This window comes from Numida meleagris, chromosome 4 (genome assembly GCF_002078875.1).
Source record: "Numida meleagris isolate 19003 breed g44 Domestic line chromosome 4, NumMel1.0, whole genome shotgun sequence".
NCBI lineage: Eukaryota > Metazoa > Chordata > Aves > Galliformes > Numididae > Numida > Numida meleagris.
Window position 1 is genome coordinate 26,512,666 of NC_034412.1, and position 17,565 is coordinate 26,530,230.

A 17,565-nucleotide genomic window follows, 5' to 3' on the forward strand; every position below is an offset into this window, starting at 1 on the left:
GTCAGGGAGCAAAAATAATATACAGTTAGGGTGACTAATTGTGCAGATGGTTAGAGAAGTTAGTTTGTAAGCAACATGTAAGCTGAGTTTTGTTTACATAAACTTTAGCAAGCAGTACTCAGAGCATGTGTTCATAACAATTCGGAATGCTGTTCCAATATAAATTTACCTAATTACTCTGTGATACTGTGAAAATTTGTCTGAGGATCTAAACGTGAGAGTAACTCTGCACTTTCTTTGTCTTATGAACTTTTTTGTCTTTAAAAACCAATACACGTGTTTTGAACTAAGTAATTACTTCTTGTTTCTGTTGCTGAGCTGTATTTTAGGAAAAACTTTGTCGTGGTGTTTCTACAGATGAGGACTTTCGTATTTGCTTTGATTGTTTTCATTGTATTGCTCTATTTTGACACAGAAAATGGCAGAAGATGCTCTTGTAAAGAATTCTGGCAGGAACTGTCAAGCAAGTAATGGGAACAACATTTCTTCCCATAACCCCTCAATAAGCTGTATGCAAAATGTCAAGGAGCAAATGCCGAAGTATCAGGTAGTGTTTGCTACTTTTCTTGCTTGTATTTATCTCTTTTACTGAAGAAGTTCATATAAAAAAGCTTTAACTTGTGTGAGTTGAACCAATAGTTGTAGTACATTACAAGTTTGAGTAGATAGCTCAACCTTGTGATTCTCTTTAAAATGTTGTAGAGTAAGAATACATGGAATAAAAGCTTAAAGATATGTCTATCTTGGCCTTATCTGTGAAAGCATTGCAGAAGTACTTAATAGCATATTAATTCTGAAAGTCATAGGAAATTGTCACTAGACATTTCTCTGTTCTAGTTATAAATATGACTGTGCTTTGGGTCAGTTAGAAAAGAGTTGTTGAGTGTGGTGGATTAAAGGGACTAATATCTTACTGCATCATGAATTTTTAGGAGAACTATTTTTTAGATACTCTAGCTGTCTTTCAGTGAAAGCATAAGTATTTCATCTAGAAAAATGTAATTTGACGCATCCATAGATTAGGGTAGAATTCCATTTGAGTGGAAGGTAAACTTCCTTCAGAATTGACGACCTTCTCTCTAAATTTGCTACAGATGATCAATGTTGGGAACATAAGAAGTAATCAGCCTGATGCTTAGAAACATAGTCTTCACAAAATACTTACCGATTAAAGGTGCTTCCATGAAGCTTTCTATGAGGGCTGGGAATGAGCACTCAGAAATTTAAATCAGAGGGATTTAAATTAAATAATAAAGCCTGGGGATCCAGGCCACAGGATCTGGGTCCTGCAAGCGTCTACAGTTCTCTTCAAACACTCTGTTACGTAGGACTGCTGCTGGACACATAGCCTGTTTCCTGCGGTGTTTTGTTTGTTTGTTCTGTTTAGAAGTATGGTAAATTCTTATTTGTTTCTGAAGTCACCCCTGGAAGAAGTGTGACAGCAAATCCTTTGTGAGCAAAACCAACTATATCTTCACTGTCCTTGCTTGTACTTGAATTCACTGTATTAGAACCACAGAGGATCTTAGTTTTCATGGCAAAGAAGAACTTACTTGTATCCTCCATTCAAAATTTATCATTATAGCACTATTTGAAATTAAAATAATATTGAAATAGTCATTGTTGACTCTTCTATTCCCTTTTTCTTGTCTGTGTAGTACACTAGACCAGCTTCTGACGTCAATATGCTGGGAGAAATGATGTTTGGCTCAGTGGCAATGAGTTACAAGGGCTCCACCTTGAAAATTCACTACATTCGGTGAGTGTCCTTTTCTGTGGTGTGCTCTCATCAGGCGCTTTGAACTGATGACTCACTGAAATGACTCTTTATCCTTTCAGCTCTCCCCCACAACTGATGATAAGTAAAGTCTTCTCAGCCAGGGTAGGAAGCTTCAGTGGAAGCAACAATAAGTAAGAACATCTTATTTTCTTCCTTGGCACCCCGTTTCCCCTCCAATGCTTGTCTTTCCTTCATCCTTCTTTTTGTAGGTCTTTTGTCCCTGCTTTTAAAGTTCATTTAGCTCCAGTGGAAAGATTTTTTCTTATTTGTTTCCTTTTTTTTGTCTCAAAACTTGCAAATTTAAATAAACTGAATCCCACATGTGATTCGAAGAGGAAATTTACTTAGGAAATAGTCACTGATATTCTTATAGTTTCAGAAAACATACTGATTCCTTCAGTTCTATTGTGAAGTTAAGCTTTATTTTATAAAATGAACCTACTCTTCAAGCTGATATTAATGACTGTTGATCAAGTTAGAAACTCCCTGGTTTTCACTTTCAGCTTACAGGATAGCTTTGAATACATTAACCAAGATCCCAGCCTTGGAAAGCTGAGCTCTAATCAGAATGGCTTGGGTACCTGTCGCAGTGGAAGTAATTTAGGTAAATATTTCCAGATTCTATGCCTGTCTGATACCATCTGTTCATTTAGGGTTGGTTTCTTTTTTTTCTCCTGAGCATCACCTTTTGTCTTTTTTTTCTTTGTGTTGTATTTTTTCTACATTGCTTTTGTTTCCTAGGTGTGTTACAGCTGTGTAGCAGCAAACTGCTGCAGGGTGTGTCTGAAGGAGGTCCCCTCCGGCTCATCCGCAGTGCTTCTTTCTTTGCAGGTTTGTGTGGAATGCCAACCAAAGTGTGACCCATCCATACGCACACACAAATTCAGCTCTTCCTGAATCCTAGCAAAGAATACATAATTACTCTCTAGAAATAGAAAGGGCTAATATAGTGACAGCAGAGATCTGGCTTTATACTCAAAATTTTTCTTTCCAAACAAGAAACCACCAAACAATATGGATTAATTGCTTTTTGTTCTTCTTTTGTTTATAATTCCAATGTTTAATTTTAAAGATACTTTTATGCAATGTGTCTAATAATGAATGAGCCCTTATATTTCTTAAAGAATTATGTTTCCTGCCTTATGGCTGATTTCTTGCTAGTGTGGAGGTGTCTCGCTGGTGTACACTTTTTCTTTTCTTATGCCTTACTACTTTCCAAAAAAAAAAAATTGACAGTAGACTTTCAATGTTACATCTTGAGCTAAGTGTCAAGGGCCTTAAAGTTTTTACAACAGTATCTATTTCTTTAATTTTCCAAAACTTAAGACTGCTTTACATAGTGCCCTTCTACAGACAAACTGATGATCAGTGCAGGTGGGTAGACACTTGGCTTAGTTTTGTTAATGGTAAAAATGTGAACTAAAATACCAATGCATTTCTTCACAGCCTTTGCAAATCTTGCATGCTCTACAATTCTGGTGACTCCACTACTAACACCTCAAAGTAGCACAACATAAAGTGAATGTTTCTTAGTTTTGAGGCTTTGTATATAATAAATCTACTGCTTGGGGAGTGAATCAGTAGCTTAATGGACCTCACTATTTTTGACTATTTATACTTAATATATATTTGACTATTCCACTGTAACATTAACTTCTGTAAAATGATAATCTTGCACACACAAAAAAGTCAAGATTAACAGATGGGAGTACCACCAGTCCTCTTATTCAAAGTGTATCTGATTTCTGGTAGAAGAGAATTCATGTTCTTAAGCTTCTTAGAGAAACTTTTAGATTGGGTAAGTTACTAATTTCCTCTAGTAGAATGAGTGTGGAGCATGGAGTTTGCTACTGCTTCTGCTCCCAACGTATTGCTTATTTATTTGAAGCAACATTACAGGATGTAACTTTATTTTATGACCTTTAATCTTAAACGTTTCTTAAATGCTGACAAATAGTACAGCAAGTTAAGTAACATTTTTCTATTGATCTGTTTGTTTTAGCGCACAGTACACCTGTTGATATGCCCAGCAGAGGACAAAATGAGGACAGAGACAGTGGCATTGCTCGGTCAGGTATCTGCTGTTTGTCTTGTTTGCCTACTTTTGTAATTATGTTACTTTTTTTTGACTTGTTGGATCACCTGGAATTCAGGCACCTTAAGAACTGAAATCCAATCTTTTTTGCATGTATTAAGTTTTCTTTCTGTTTTTGTCATAAGCCTTTATGCAAGAATATTTGTAATTACATTCTTTTTTTTTTTTACAGCCATCACTTTCTGGCTTTTTACCATTTAATAAGCCATAGAAAGAACTGGCTGGAACTTCTACTATAGCAAGGGAAGAGAATTTAGCACTGAGTAGGAAGAGGAGGCCGGGAGACCAAGAGGTCTATCTAGTCTAATGGGAGTGCATGCACCTCTTACAACAGACTACTTATGAGTAGTCATGTCCTGAGATGAGAATAATTGTTTAAAGTAATCGTGCCTCTTTTTGCAGTGAGTTAAGTGAGAACTATTCTAGCTGTTTCACAAAGATCAGCAAACAAGAACAATAGTTGTGTGAATTTGTCCCAGGCAGTGTGTTAAGAGATTTAACTGGCACTCAATGTAATTCAGTATGTGTTTTTTTTCCTTCTTTTGATAGCATCTCTGAGCAGTCTTCTTGTTACTCCTTTTCCGTCTCCAAGCTCTTCATCATCATCTTCTAGCAGCTATCAACGTCGCTGGCTCCGAAGTCAGACAACCAGTTTAGAGAATGGAATTATTCCAAGATGGTGAGTGTAACACCTTTCTGCTTACAACAGATGTTTGGCAATAATTTAAGCTAAATAGAGCTTAGGCCTCTTTAGTGACAAATCATGGTTTAAAAAATACTGGCAATTCATTTGGAGTTGTCCTTGTTATGTAAGATTGCCTATATGAGGAAAGATATTAACTGAATGTGAGCTACAAGGCCTGATTTGAAGTACGCTTATTTTTATTGAGTGTATAGGCTGTGTCAAAAGACCTCATTCTGAAAAGCAAAGTATACTGTTTCTGAAGGAGCGATCCATTGAGATGAAAGGCTGTAACAACACCACTGCCTTAATTATGTTACATTATGATGAAGTCTGACTGAGCGTTTACTGAAATTTTGGAGTAATAGCCCTTGATGGCTCTTTTGGCTGGTTCAGGATGTTCCTGGCATGACTTTTGCCAAAACAGGGGAAGGAAAAGAGCTGTGATAAAAAAAAAAGATTGGCTTCTGCGTTGGAATTCTATTAGCTTTTGCAACTCAGTGGCACAACAAAGCATGGAATGCAGCAGACCTTTTGTAGCTAATAAGCGCATTCTTTTGTCAGCTGCAAAATAGTGAATGGGTCTTGATTATCTGCTCATATGTACTCATCTACCTGTACCCAGAGACAGTGTGGAATTAGTGGAGATCTACAAGAAATTCCTGCTGTTTGGCTTGTTTATCTTTGCTGTCTTCAGTTAGGAGAATCTTAAAAGCTGCTGGTTGAAATGTGGTCAGTCAAAAATAAAAACACATTTTTTTGAAAAGCCCAATTTCAAATATGTTCTAGTTCAGTATTGACTTCTTTACTTTCAACCCTTCAACCATTTTCTTGGATATTCTTGCAGAAATATTTTGAATATGAATCGTGCAGTTGTTCTCACATAGTGGTCATGCTTTCTGAATCACTCTTGCAGTTGAGAACGAGCTAACAAACGTTTGCTTTCAGACAGTGGAAGTACTCTTTAGTCTAGTTTCCTAGAGCAATAAAGCTATGCATATATGCAAAAGAAGTTAGAACAATGAGAGGAAAATACATTATTTCCCCTTTGAAATAATTGACAGAAAGTTGCTTGAAATGTTAGAAAAGTAAAACTTTTTTTTTTTTAAGGAAAGTGGGCTTCTTCACTACAGTACCCTACTTCTATTGGGCTTCTTATTCACTCTGTGGAGAGATCTTGGAAACAGGACATTATTAGTTCAACTGTCTAGAATTACTTTTGGTTTGGGGCTCTTTCTAAGCCAAAAGGCCTCTTCCAATACTTGTTTTACAATCACTTGATGAAGAAACAATAGGTTTCAGGCTGAATACTTAAATGACAACAGAGCTTGCATTTCAGTTTGTTCAGCCAAGACTCTACAGTTTCAGTGAGTGACATTTTAGGCCAACAGCTCAGAAAATGAGATGTGTAGCTGGAACTTCATGTAGTCAATTGACAGACAAACAAGATCAGCAATATTGTTGAAAACGCTTTTTTTGCAGACCGCAATTCTTCAATTTCTGTTCCTGGGAAGCAGTACAAATACTTGTGATGTTTCTTAGATGCTGACTGACCCATCCTTTCCAAAATTCCTTGGGAATTTCTGTCTCTGCATGCAAATTCCTGAAGTTCAAATGAGGTTGTGTTTTTGTCTTGAACTCCAGTTTCCCACAGACTGTTTTTGCTGGGGGTTTTGTTGTGTTTATTTTTTCCTGTATTCCTGGACTTGTACCTTTGTGATGAGAAACTTTTGTGTATATAGCTTTAATAAACCAATTAAACTGTAAGGCACTTATTTTTAGAATAAACTTAAACTGAAAGCTTAGGATTCAGACTGTAATCTTGATAATTGCTCCATAGTGACTTAAAAATGTGACAAGTTTCATTTCAAGATAATTCTCATATTGAAAACTTTCAAGCATTTAATTACTGCTCACTAACATTGTAGATTTCACTCACAAAGGAAGTCCAAAAGCAAGCTACTTCTCTATAAGCTGCTGCTGTGAATGTGTCTGCTTGGTTTTCCTATGGCTTTTTCTTGTCTGTACTTACCATTCTCTCCTTATAGTTCCTCAGTGTGGATTAAAAGCAGTCTTTCAGTTAAAATGTTCCTTCCAAAAGAGTTTTTGACTATATTGTTTTACTTACTGGTGTAAGACACTTACAGATATTTTTTCAGTTTTATGTAAATAGTCAAAGTAGATCAAAGAATAAATTTTCTTCTAATGTATAGAGTTAAGGGTAGAAGACAAATGACCTTTCTGTACATAGCTAACTGTCCTAAAAAAAATAAATCTATCTTTTAGGTCAACTGAAGAAATGTTTAGTATGGCTGATGAAAGCTGCAGCTCCAATCCTGCAATGGTCCGGAGGAAAAAAATTGCCATCAGCATCATCTTCTCTCTGCCTGAAAAAGAAGATGCACAGAGAAACTTCCAAGATTTCTTTTTCTCTCACTTCCCTCTCTTTGAATCCCACATGAACAAGCTGAAGTATGCAATAGAAAAGGTACAGAATGCTGGTTTGTTTTAATGTGAAAACGTAAGTGTCAAACAGAATGAAGTATTCTAGAGTCTGATAGATGGAGAGTGGGAGATGCATGGTTTGAAGCTTCCCTCCTTCCTTACACGTGTAGTATTGAGCCTGAGCCCAGTGTTGGAACTTAGCATTTGCTGAAAAGGAGGTGTGGTTTCCTTTCTATTCAGAATGAAAGTGGAGAGTTTTCTGCTATCAGTGGCTTTTCTTTTGTTCTAGTCATATTTCACTGAGGATGTCCTGACTCCCTAGAGACTGTGGAAATGATGATGTTCTATCCTTTTCCTGCTGTTACTAAAAGAGTGACAACAAATTTTTGTTGCTGTCTTCCCCTTACTCTCAGCAATGTTTTGTTGTCTCCCTTTGTTTAGTTCTAGGGACTGGTCTTTCATCATGAGGTGGAGGGAGGTTGGCAGCCATTGCTGTCCTGAGTGGCTGCATAACACGGGCTAGATCTCAATTATTTTAACATGTTAATGAAGCTTAAAAAATGAAGAATGAGTCCTTTAAGAAGCTGTTTTGTGTCTTTAACTCTTAATCAAGGCCATGATCTCATGTAGAAAAATAGCAGAATCCAGCCAGAGAGTGCAGGTTTATATCAGCCGTGTCATGGATGCCCTGGGAGAATTCAGGTGAGTTGATGAAATTCTGACTTACAAGGAGAGCTGTTCTCATGCGCCTCTAAAGATATTTGTCGCTTTGAATCATAAGTAACTGATTACAGGGTTTTGTAATTTAGCTGGTCTTGAATTTAGTGTGAATAATCTTTTTGTGCTGAGTATTGGGTAAATGTTTTTAGAAAACTTAAGCTAAACTGTCCCAGCCATTTTCGGAATGAGAGTGAAACAAATACTTTGTTTTGCTCAATTGTACTGCGGACCGTCAGTTCTTGAAGTCAAGAGTTGACTTTTGCTGATGTCTGTGCAGACAAGTAGATCAATGATTATATTCAGACAGATCAGTTGTCTACTCCTAACTAGATGCTTGGCAGTGGAACTGACAGGAAAGTTACTGTGAAAGGCTTTCTTCTTGATACTTGAGGGAGGAAGGGACAATCATGGCTCTGGAAAGGCAGGCCAACAGAGAGACAAGGCATTGGTGAAATGCAGATTCGGTAAAGTCCAGAACATGGAATGAAATCGCTACAATGGATAGAATGTTATTCCCCCCACAGTAAATGATTTGCACTTCTCTAAATATGAATACACAGAGGAATGCAAGAGAGGGAAGAAGATGTGATTTGTATGAAGACTCGGTTATTTGTTAACAGATTTGAAGAGACTAGTTTTGTGGGACACTAGTAGTTGGGGGCATTTTCTAGGCACACACATTTTCTGTCTCCTAGCTCTTAACCTAAATAAATAAAAAGCATTGGACAGTAGAAGAGAAAATGTTCTACTTGTATTTGCAAATTTAAAATGTACATGTTAACACCTAACTTTTGGGGGATTTTTTTTGAACAGAATTACCATCTGGAACCTATATTCTGTTCCAAGGATTGCAGAGCCAGTGTGGCTTAATATGATGTCCAACACCCTGGAAAAGAACCAGCTATGCCAGCGTTTTCTTAAAGAATTTACATTTCTAATAGAACAGATCAACAAAAATCAGTAAGCTTTCTTCTGCTCTGTACCTCCCACCCTCAATATTTCCTGAAAGCTTGCGTGCTTCCCAGACCATGTGTATATGTTCAAGCATTTAATGTGTTATTCTTTTGCCAGTGTTACTTTGGTCATGTTATCATCTTTTTTCTAGGTTCTTTGCTGCTTTGTTAACTGCGGTACTGACGTATCATCTGGCTTGGGTCCCAACAGTAATGCCAGTTGACCATCCTCCTATAAAGGCCTTCTCGGAGAAGCGTACTTCGCAGTTTGTAAACATGCTGGCAAAATCCCATCCATATAACCCTCTTTGGGCACAGCTTGGTCAGTGGAAAATTGAAAGCTTCAGTTTTCTCTATAAGTAATATCCACTCCTCTTCCCTAAGTTACTTGAAAGCATGAATTCCTCTGTGTATAGAGTTAAAATCAGATGTTTCTCAGGCTAGACCTGGACTAGTACAGCTAAGCTTTGCAGTCATTGCTCTCCTCTGCCACTGACTTGAGAAACTTGAGTGGTGGTAGAGCTCCGGATCACATTTGCTAATTTGCCTTGGTGTAAGCTGGGCAGAGTTACAAACCGATGTCTTGAGTCAAGCTAAGCAAGTGTATTTGGAGGCCTGTTAGCATGGCCTGGTTTTCTTCATTGGTTCTTTGTTGTTCTCTGTAACACTACCTGGTTAGGTAACTTATTTAGACATCTTAAGAAGGGTGCAAGTGCTGTGAATGACCTGAGCAGTTTGGGAAGAATGAAAGGGAGTAGGCTGCGTGGAGAGAATGTAGCTGAGATTGCCCAGGCTCCCTTTTCTTCACAGAGCTACTGTGGATACCAAGAAGCAGAGTGAAAGTCTAGCAACGAGTAGTGCCTCCATTCATTCAGAGTTACGTGAGTGGGGCTTGGGACAAGATTTCTCTTTATGTCCATCTCCTCACGCTGTTCTCTAACATAGCACAGCTTATAAATTATCTTGATAGCATTTAATTAATTCCCTGTATCAAACAAGTCAGTGAAAGAGAACTGAGAGAATAATGCTGCCAGTGATGAAACCTTGAAAATTCTTCCAGGTCTGGGCAACAGGCATGAGTTTTGCATCAGATCAGCCTTAACTTTAAATGGTATACTGTATTGATGTATAAAGTAACACATGGGCACACCATGGGCTACCAGCTGTCTCTTGCTTATTGTCTAGCTTAGTTTTCCACAGTTGTCGAGAAACTAAGGATCTAAGGATTGTTATCTCAGAGATGTAGTTGTGGAAGTGTTTCCTGTTTTAGCATGTCTTAAAATACGTTACACAGAGCAGTAATGGATTAGACTTCCCAGGGAGGAAAAAGACAGAAGCTTGCTCAGGGTGTTGAGGATGGAGCCAGGCCTGGGGATATACAAAGCAGCTAGAGTGGAGGTATAAAATAGGCAGTAGGTTTTGTGGTACCTCTGGGAGTCACCATAGGTGACTTGTCAAGAAATTTTCTTCCTCTTGCCTGCCTAGGCTGTGTGTTGCTACCAGCACTGGCCCAGGTGAGTTCTCAAGGCACTTTCTGACTTGGTTTTGTTCTTCCAAAGCCCAGAAGCTAGTATCAGGTGGTTGCAGTAACTGATGTGTGAAGTAAGATGTTGCCCTCTGCTGGTCTCCTTCTTTAGAAAGGAAAAAAAAAATCATGAGGCTTAGTGCTTTGAGATGACTTTTAATCAAGTATTTTTATGTATGTACCTGTTTTTCTGCCTTCAGAGCTATGTTCCCACTATAAATTGATTGCAATTACATATTGATACAAGAGTAGGTAATGCTGTAAGTAAGACAGTCTTTTAAACATCAGCTTCAATCTAATGTGCGTAACAATAGTATGTTTTGATGACTGCAATTTTGAATTTCACTGTCTTATTAATGTCATATTTAAAGTAAATTGTGCAGATGAACACAAAGCCTGAATCTGATTTCCATAGTAACTGTGCTCAACTTGAAAGAAGGCATCTTCTATTGCCTTTCCAAACTGCTAGCCCTCGTGCCCACCACGCACTGATTTTAATGGAATTCCAATTGAATAGTCTGTAGCTCAGTTTCCAATACTGAAGAATCAATGTCCTTGCATATTAGTCTATAGGACTGGTTGCATGAGCCTCCTTAACTGGGGGAGGACAGGACAGCGATGCCACTATTTTCTGGTGCATTGCTTGCATCATGGGAATTGACAGATCTTGACAGAGGAGACTGCAAGTGAGTGGTGGAATTACTGTCTAATTCCTGCGTCTCCTGCAGGAATGAAGACAGGAGCCTTATTACTTCTGGGTCCTGTATGGCTCAGAGGAGGCTAGGCATGTGCTTTCTTTTGCTGTTTTAGCTTCCTCATGTTGAAACCAGACTTCCTCTTGCTCTTGGTAGAAACCTTCCTAAAGGTATGGTTGTTTCATTTAGTGCTCTTTCATGAGGTCTGTACAAGAATTCTGGTGGGATACTTGGCTCAAAACATTTGAGCAGCCCTCAGTATGCATTTAGTACTGTAGGGAAATCTGTTAAGTTAGCAGGCAGCTTATAGAGCCCGAACTAGAGAAACTTGCTTTCAGTGTGAACCCTTACACTGACAAAAAAAACCAGAGCTTTTGGTAGCTCTTTATCGTCTGCTGGTGTTAACAGCCACAGTTTGATTGAGCCAAGACATTTGGAGGGTGCACTCAGGTTAACTCAACCTGTCAGTGGACTTGAATTCATCTTTGTCTATAATGGAGTATGCAAACGTTACCTTATTGGCTGTCTGCCCATGTTTTACTTCTCCCAGAGCTTTGGGTGGAAACCCTTCAGCTGATAGAACATAATAGGCAGCTGGAAGATAGATACATCTTCTACTTTCAATACCTTTGAGAAGGATGTAGCAGTTCTTCAGAATAAATGAGCATTTCTATTTCAGATCATGCCCTAGTACTCACCTTTCATGTTATAGTTGTGTTTTGAATGGTGAATATATCTCCTAGTCCTCCTCCACTCTCTGCCAAAGTAAAAGGCTCATACTTGGAGTCAACCTCATTAACGTATAGAAGCACATGTGCCTTGCCCAGTAAGGAAGTTTTTTTGGGGGATCTTGTTTATTAAACTGATGCTGGATCTTTCTCTGCTTTTTTGGATATCTCAGTCCTGAAAGGTATAATTTAGACTATATCTGTGTGAGAATTTGTGTGTTTAACAGAAAAGAGAAGAAAAAGTGACTGTGATCGAACAGAATATCTATGTGAGGGGAATAAAAAATAACTAGCAGTAAATTAGAAAATAGTAAAGCTGGCTTCAGAGAGGGCTGGATCTATCTTATTCACCATCTGTTATGTCAATTTCTACATGGTAATATCTTGTAACCATTTTATAAATAAAAACCTGAACATAAAGAAACTGAGTAATAACAGCCAAACCCTCACAAGAATGCCATAAACCTTCTGGATGCAAACCAGATGTGGGAAATGTCAAGGGATTTCTTTTGTTGTTCTGTGCTTTAAAACTCTATAAATGACCATGAAATAAATTAACTATCTGATCTGTGTCTGTAGTGAATGCTGTTTCAAAATGTATCCTATGTGAAATTCTTATTTTCCTGTCTAGGTGATCTGTATGGTGCCATAGGCTCTCCAGTTAGATTGGCTCGAACTGTTGTTGTTGGAAAACGTAAAGAGTTGGTGCAGCGCTTGCTCTATGTTCTAACTTACTTCATTCGGTGCTCTGAGCTACAGGAAAATCAGCTGACATGGAGCGAGGCAGTTGGAGAAGAACAAGTGCTAAATGGAAGCAAGATCACAACTGCGCTAGAAAAAGGAGAGGTAGAAGAGTCTGACTATGTGGTTGTCACTGTCAAAAATGAACCTGCTCTTGTGCCTCCAATCCTACCTCCAAAAAATGATCGAAGTAAGAACCATACTATTGCAGAGTGGGTATATAACTCAGAAGGCACTTACTCTGTGCCAGCCTCTTCAAAAGAAAAGAAAGAAACTGTAGGAAAAATCAGTCAGAATTCTGACACATCTATTGACTGTCTAACTAGCACTTTATGGAAAGGAGCAGCTGACAGTGGGAAAAGAACTGTCCCTGATTCAGAAACTGTCCCCTACCACTTTGAAGAGCCGTCTAATTTGGAGGACTTAATGGATGTAAGGAGGAACAAGAACCAGAATGAAAGAAAAGTGGAAAAGCAGTTGTCTAGTAGGTCATCTGCTCTACCCTGTCCTGAAAGGTCTGGCTGCAGGAGTTCACACTTAGAAAAGGTCACCTTTCGGATTGGAAGTTCTGCATCGCCAGAATCAGACTTAGAAACTCAAAGGAGAGAAATAGAAGAGAATCTGAAGGTATTGAGAAAAAATCCAGAGGTAATAATACACTGTGCCTCAAATTCTACAAATCTGACTGTGGATGCTTCCCAGGATCAAAAAGAAAGCTGTGAAGCTGCCTTTTTGCCATGCAGTAAGCACAGTATTTGTTACGCACAGGTTCTGTCTTGTGAGGGGCAGGAGAATATACTTAATAACCAACATATGGAAAATAAAGGAACTGAAATTAATTTAGAGAACACGATATCTGGTGACCTACTTCTGTCAGTTAATAACGTAGAAACTGTAACATTACCAAGCATGAAAGAAACTAGAACTTCATGCTCTGGCAGTATGGAGAGCTATTCACCTGGCTGTGTAGAAGTAGATTCTGCTGTCAAAAAGGAGTCCCCTAAACTAGGTGCTAAAGATGTCCCCTGTGGGGATGCTAGAAGGAAAACCCCTTTCAGAGCTGAGGGGGACATTCCAAGGAATGAGAGTTCAGACAGTGCTCTTGGAGCCAGTGATGAAGAAGGTGATTGCTGTATTCCTGATGAAGTGTGTCACGATAACGTCAGCAAACGACTTGAAGAGTTTGCAGAGGTGGAACTTCCTTTACCAAGGTAAAGCAGTTTAACTTAAAACTGAAGGGATTCAAAAGTTGTTGCTACACTAGAGGTGTTCAGAATTTAAACTCTGAAGCCTGCTGGGATCTTGATTAAGTTCTTTGCAAACAAATCCATAACAGACACAGGTAGTGTATTACAGATTCTTGTTAGTAGTTTTGGCAAAAAGATGACCAAGACCAAGCAGTTATTTGCAGTGAAATTTTTTGACAATGTTGTTCTTCAAATGTTTAATAAAAGCTATGAGACTAATTGCCTGAAACACTTAGTGTATGTTATCCTATCTGAAGACAAGCAAATTTCAACATTGCTGAAACTGATGATGACTAAATGCGCGTTTAAATAAGAGCATCTGAAAACTTCTGAGCTTTACAGATGCACATGGGGCTTCCTGATGTGTAAGTTAGGTAACTTGAAAGATTTTGCTGCTTGAGCTGAGTTGGTGAACTCAAATGTAGTAAGCCTGTTAAACACAATAAGGCAGGGATCATCTATACCACAAGCTCTAGTACGTGTGGATTTGCCTTTTCTGAAATTCGAAGGAATCTATACAATATTAAAGTTACAAAATCATTGTTTCCAAAGAGCATTGGTAATTGATTCACAGTATTTTAATGTGAATGAAATTGATTAAAATTTACAATAAAACCAAGGGGGGGAGTTGATCAAACATTATGATATAATCTGAATGGAGTCTGTCAAGCAAGAATCTTAGCTGCTTTCTATTTCTTTATTTCAGATCAAAAACAATCAGTAGTCAGTGTGTGAAAAACTTCGGAAGATCGCTTCTAGGTGGTTACTGTCATGCATATGTACCTGACCTAGTGCTGCATGGAGTAAATAATGATGAAAAACTTAAGCAGTGTCTACTAGCAGACCTACTTCATGCAGTGCATGTGAGTTAAAATACTGCTCTAAGTCATAGTAGAAGGTGCTGATGAGAAGTTACTGAGAAGCTACAGAAACATAGTAGTTTGTACTTTAGAACTTTTTCCATTCACCAGTTTTTAACGGCCACACCTGACACATCTTCTTTCTTGAAAGAAAACCCCTTAAATCACTGTAAGAAACCTGTTCACTCAAGAATCACTTTTTCCCCTTATATTCTCTTCAGTCCTCCCTTGAAAGGTAAACACAGAGAAAAATGGTTGCAGCTTGAAGTTACAAGGAAAAGTCTCTGAAACTGCTTATTTTCAGTCACAACAGGAGACAATTCTGTATTTCACGAAGGTGATACACATGTTGTTGGAAACATCTTAGCTTGCCACTTAGTGGCATATGTTGCAAGGCTGGTAAGTCTTGTGGAAGCACGTGTTACACTAGACCATAGCAGAAATGACTGACTTTATTAAGTTGGTTGTAGATTAAGTCTTTGTGATATTCCTACTCTTAGGTACTCCAACTGATTAATTTATAACTAATCTTTCACTAAAGTAACATAGAGTGCATCTAGTATGAAATTTTACATGTTTGTCTAGTGATTGCACATTGCTTCTTCACAGAGCAATTAAGAATTATCCTGCTGGAAAGACTTCAGTGCAGCATTCAAAATGATGACGTGCAATTTATTTTTAAATGTCAAATTGCTTTAATATGCTACTACTTTTTGTGTGTATACGTTGTCTTCTTTGAGTAGTGAAATCCTTCACAAATATTAAACATCAAATTTACTTTAATCACCACTGCATTAGTGTAATTAATTCATTTTGAAGGAACTTTTGTGGTGAAGCTGGAATACTATTAGTGAAGAAAAAGTATTGGAGTTGAGATTCTGTAGCACTACTAAAAAAATATTTAAATGCCTTTATCGAATTGACAGTTTATACTTAGTGTTACTGGTTGTCAAATCTGCCTCTGAAACTGGTATTCTGTCTCATTTTTCTTGAGATACTTTTGTTTTTCTATTGGACAAAAACATTCATTTGGGTTGCTTTATTATCCCTTGACCCCAATGTGAATAAAAGCAGAGCAGCAAACTAAGTTGTGGAAATGTGTATGAAAGTGTGACATGATGTTTATGTCTTGTATCTATTGCAGCATCCGGTGCTAGATGAGCCAATAGCAGAAGCTGTCTGTATTATTGCAGACACAGATAAATGGAATGTACAAGTAGCTACAAGCCAGAGAAAAATGGTGGACAATATGAAGTTAGGCAAAGATGTCTTGGTGTCAAGTCAAGTATCCAGTTTACTGCAATCTATTTTACAGCTTTATAAACTCAACCTCCCAGCTGACTTTGTAAGTATTTCTTTACTGAAAACTGAAGCTAATGAAAATTGTTTAGCTTAGTTAGCAAGTGCAAAGTTTTGTATGCTGCATGGTTTATTGGATCCCGTCAGGTATTCACTTATTGGTCTAGGTAAGTTGGTATAACGTATTTAAAAAAAAAATACGTGCTACAGTTCAGTCACTCAGACTGTTTTTTAACTTAATTTACTTGTAACAGGTTAAAGTCAACTGCTCCAAATTAGATATGACAGAACTGAAGTTGCTTAGGCAATGTTAGCATGGCCCTCATGTATTTATGATTAGGGTTGTTAAATTTGGCTTAGATTATTTTGTTTGTATAATTTCCCCAGTTCTCTACTGCTGGAAGCTTCTGTCTACCTAAGGCAGTTTCTACCATACGGTACTGTTCTTGGACTGTTCTTCTTTCAAACCACAGCTAGTGGATACCTCCTCTCTCCCCTCCAAATATGTGTACCTATGTATGTTTACCTGACCTTTGAATTTCATGCATATTGTAGCCAACTCTGTCAGTCAGTCCTGCCTCAGATCACCTTGCTGACATGCTTCCCACAGGATTTCTGGGAGGATACTGAAATCTGAAAGTGCTTTGGGTTGGATGGGTTGCAGCAGAGAACGTTACTTTTTTTCATAGTGCGTAATGCCCATCCCACAGTATCTTTTCCTGTCCTCAGAGTTCATCAGAGCAAATGAGTAGTGCTTTCTGAGTTGCTATAATCAGCCAAAACAACAAATTGCCCACAAATAATATATTAAAATAATTAGAATTTTAAACACACCGTTATATTTAGGGGAAGATTAGGTGCTTTTTTCAGTAGTTTTAAGTAAACTGAGTCAGTTTGTTCTACAGCAGATAGCCTTGAAAAGCTTTGTTTGTAGGAAGCCTGTGGAATGACTGTGCTAGTAGATGAAGAGGATGATGGAGGTGAATATTAGCAGCTGTAAATAGTACTAGTTGCCACTGTTTGGGATAAAATTAGTGGTGTTGATTGTTTTAAGTTCTTGCAGTCAAGTACTAGGGCCAATTACGTAAACATTAGTGCCCTTTCAGGATTCTTTTGTGCATTGATAAGCCTGCAGGTTTGGTTAGAATTATAATATTTGCATAAGTCTGTCTTTCTTTCTGGCAGTTTTGAACTCATTAGTTGGTTCTGCAATGGAAGTGGTTTTTTTTCCCACTGTTGCTCTGGGCTTTCTGTATGCAATTTCTGTATGCTTTGCGGGAGTGGAGTATTTTTATTTCTTTTTCTTAATGAAAAGTTGCAACAAAATGACAATCCTAGAAGCTTGTAATTTTTCTGCAATCTACATTAAAGATACTTTGATTCTTCTGTCAGATTTTACAGATTTTTTGCTAGCAGGAGCAGAATAATGTTGAATGGAGAAGTGATCCATTGAACTCTAGGGAGAGAAGTGTGTCTCTTCTATCATGGTTATGTTGACTTAAATTTTGACAGAAATGTGTGTACTAATATAGATCAGACATTACTTAATGCAGCATGTTTGAAGATTCCTTCACAAGTGTACAAGCCTGCGGTTACTGTTCACGTAAGAGGTTTTAAGTTTTCTGTGGTGCAACAAGAGTCAAAACCCAACTTGAGAGTGGATGAAAGACAAGTGGTGGTGTCTTTGTGGTGCTTCAGGCTAGCAACTGTCCTGTAGAGAGCTTTGCAGTATACCAGGGTGAGAGGGAAGTAGAACCTGCATCTGCTGCTAGTCAGCAGCATGTCAAAAGCTTCA

At 38.1% G+C, this 17,565-nt stretch overlaps 1 protein-coding gene across 10 annotated transcripts in view; it reads left to right on the forward strand.

Annotated features, from left to right (window-relative positions):
• Nucleotides 1-17,565, forward strand: part of FNIP2 (folliculin interacting protein 2) — a 92,853-nt gene that overhangs the window by 24,261 nt on the left and 51,027 nt on the right. For 8 of the 10 annotated variants that reach the window (XR_002438607.1, XM_021396690.1, XM_021396691.1 and 5 more), the window contains 14 exons: nt 416-547; nt 1,659-1,759; nt 1,840-1,911; nt 2,284-2,384; nt 2,522-2,611; nt 3,783-3,854; nt 4,425-4,554; nt 6,844-7,045; nt 7,616-7,704; nt 8,536-8,682; nt 8,828-8,997; nt 12,255-13,575; nt 14,318-14,474; nt 15,616-15,816. Coding sequence is in view for 9 of the 10 variants with exons in the window: in XM_021396690.1 (XP_021252365.1) it covers nt 416-547; nt 1,659-1,759; nt 1,840-1,911; nt 2,284-2,384; nt 2,522-2,611; nt 3,783-3,854; nt 4,425-4,554; nt 6,844-7,045; nt 7,616-7,704; nt 8,536-8,682; nt 8,828-8,997; nt 12,255-13,575; nt 14,318-14,474; nt 15,616-15,816 (2,985 nt within the window). In the remaining variant the exon portion in view is untranslated. The remainder of the gene's footprint in view (nt 1-415; nt 548-1,658; nt 1,760-1,839; nt 1,912-2,283; nt 2,385-2,521; nt 2,612-3,782; nt 3,855-4,424; nt 4,555-6,843; nt 7,046-7,615; nt 7,705-8,535; nt 8,683-8,827; nt 8,998-12,254; nt 13,576-14,317; nt 14,475-15,615; nt 15,817-17,565) is intronic. The other 2 variants (XM_021396696.1, XM_021396693.1) reach the window with 1 other exon arrangement.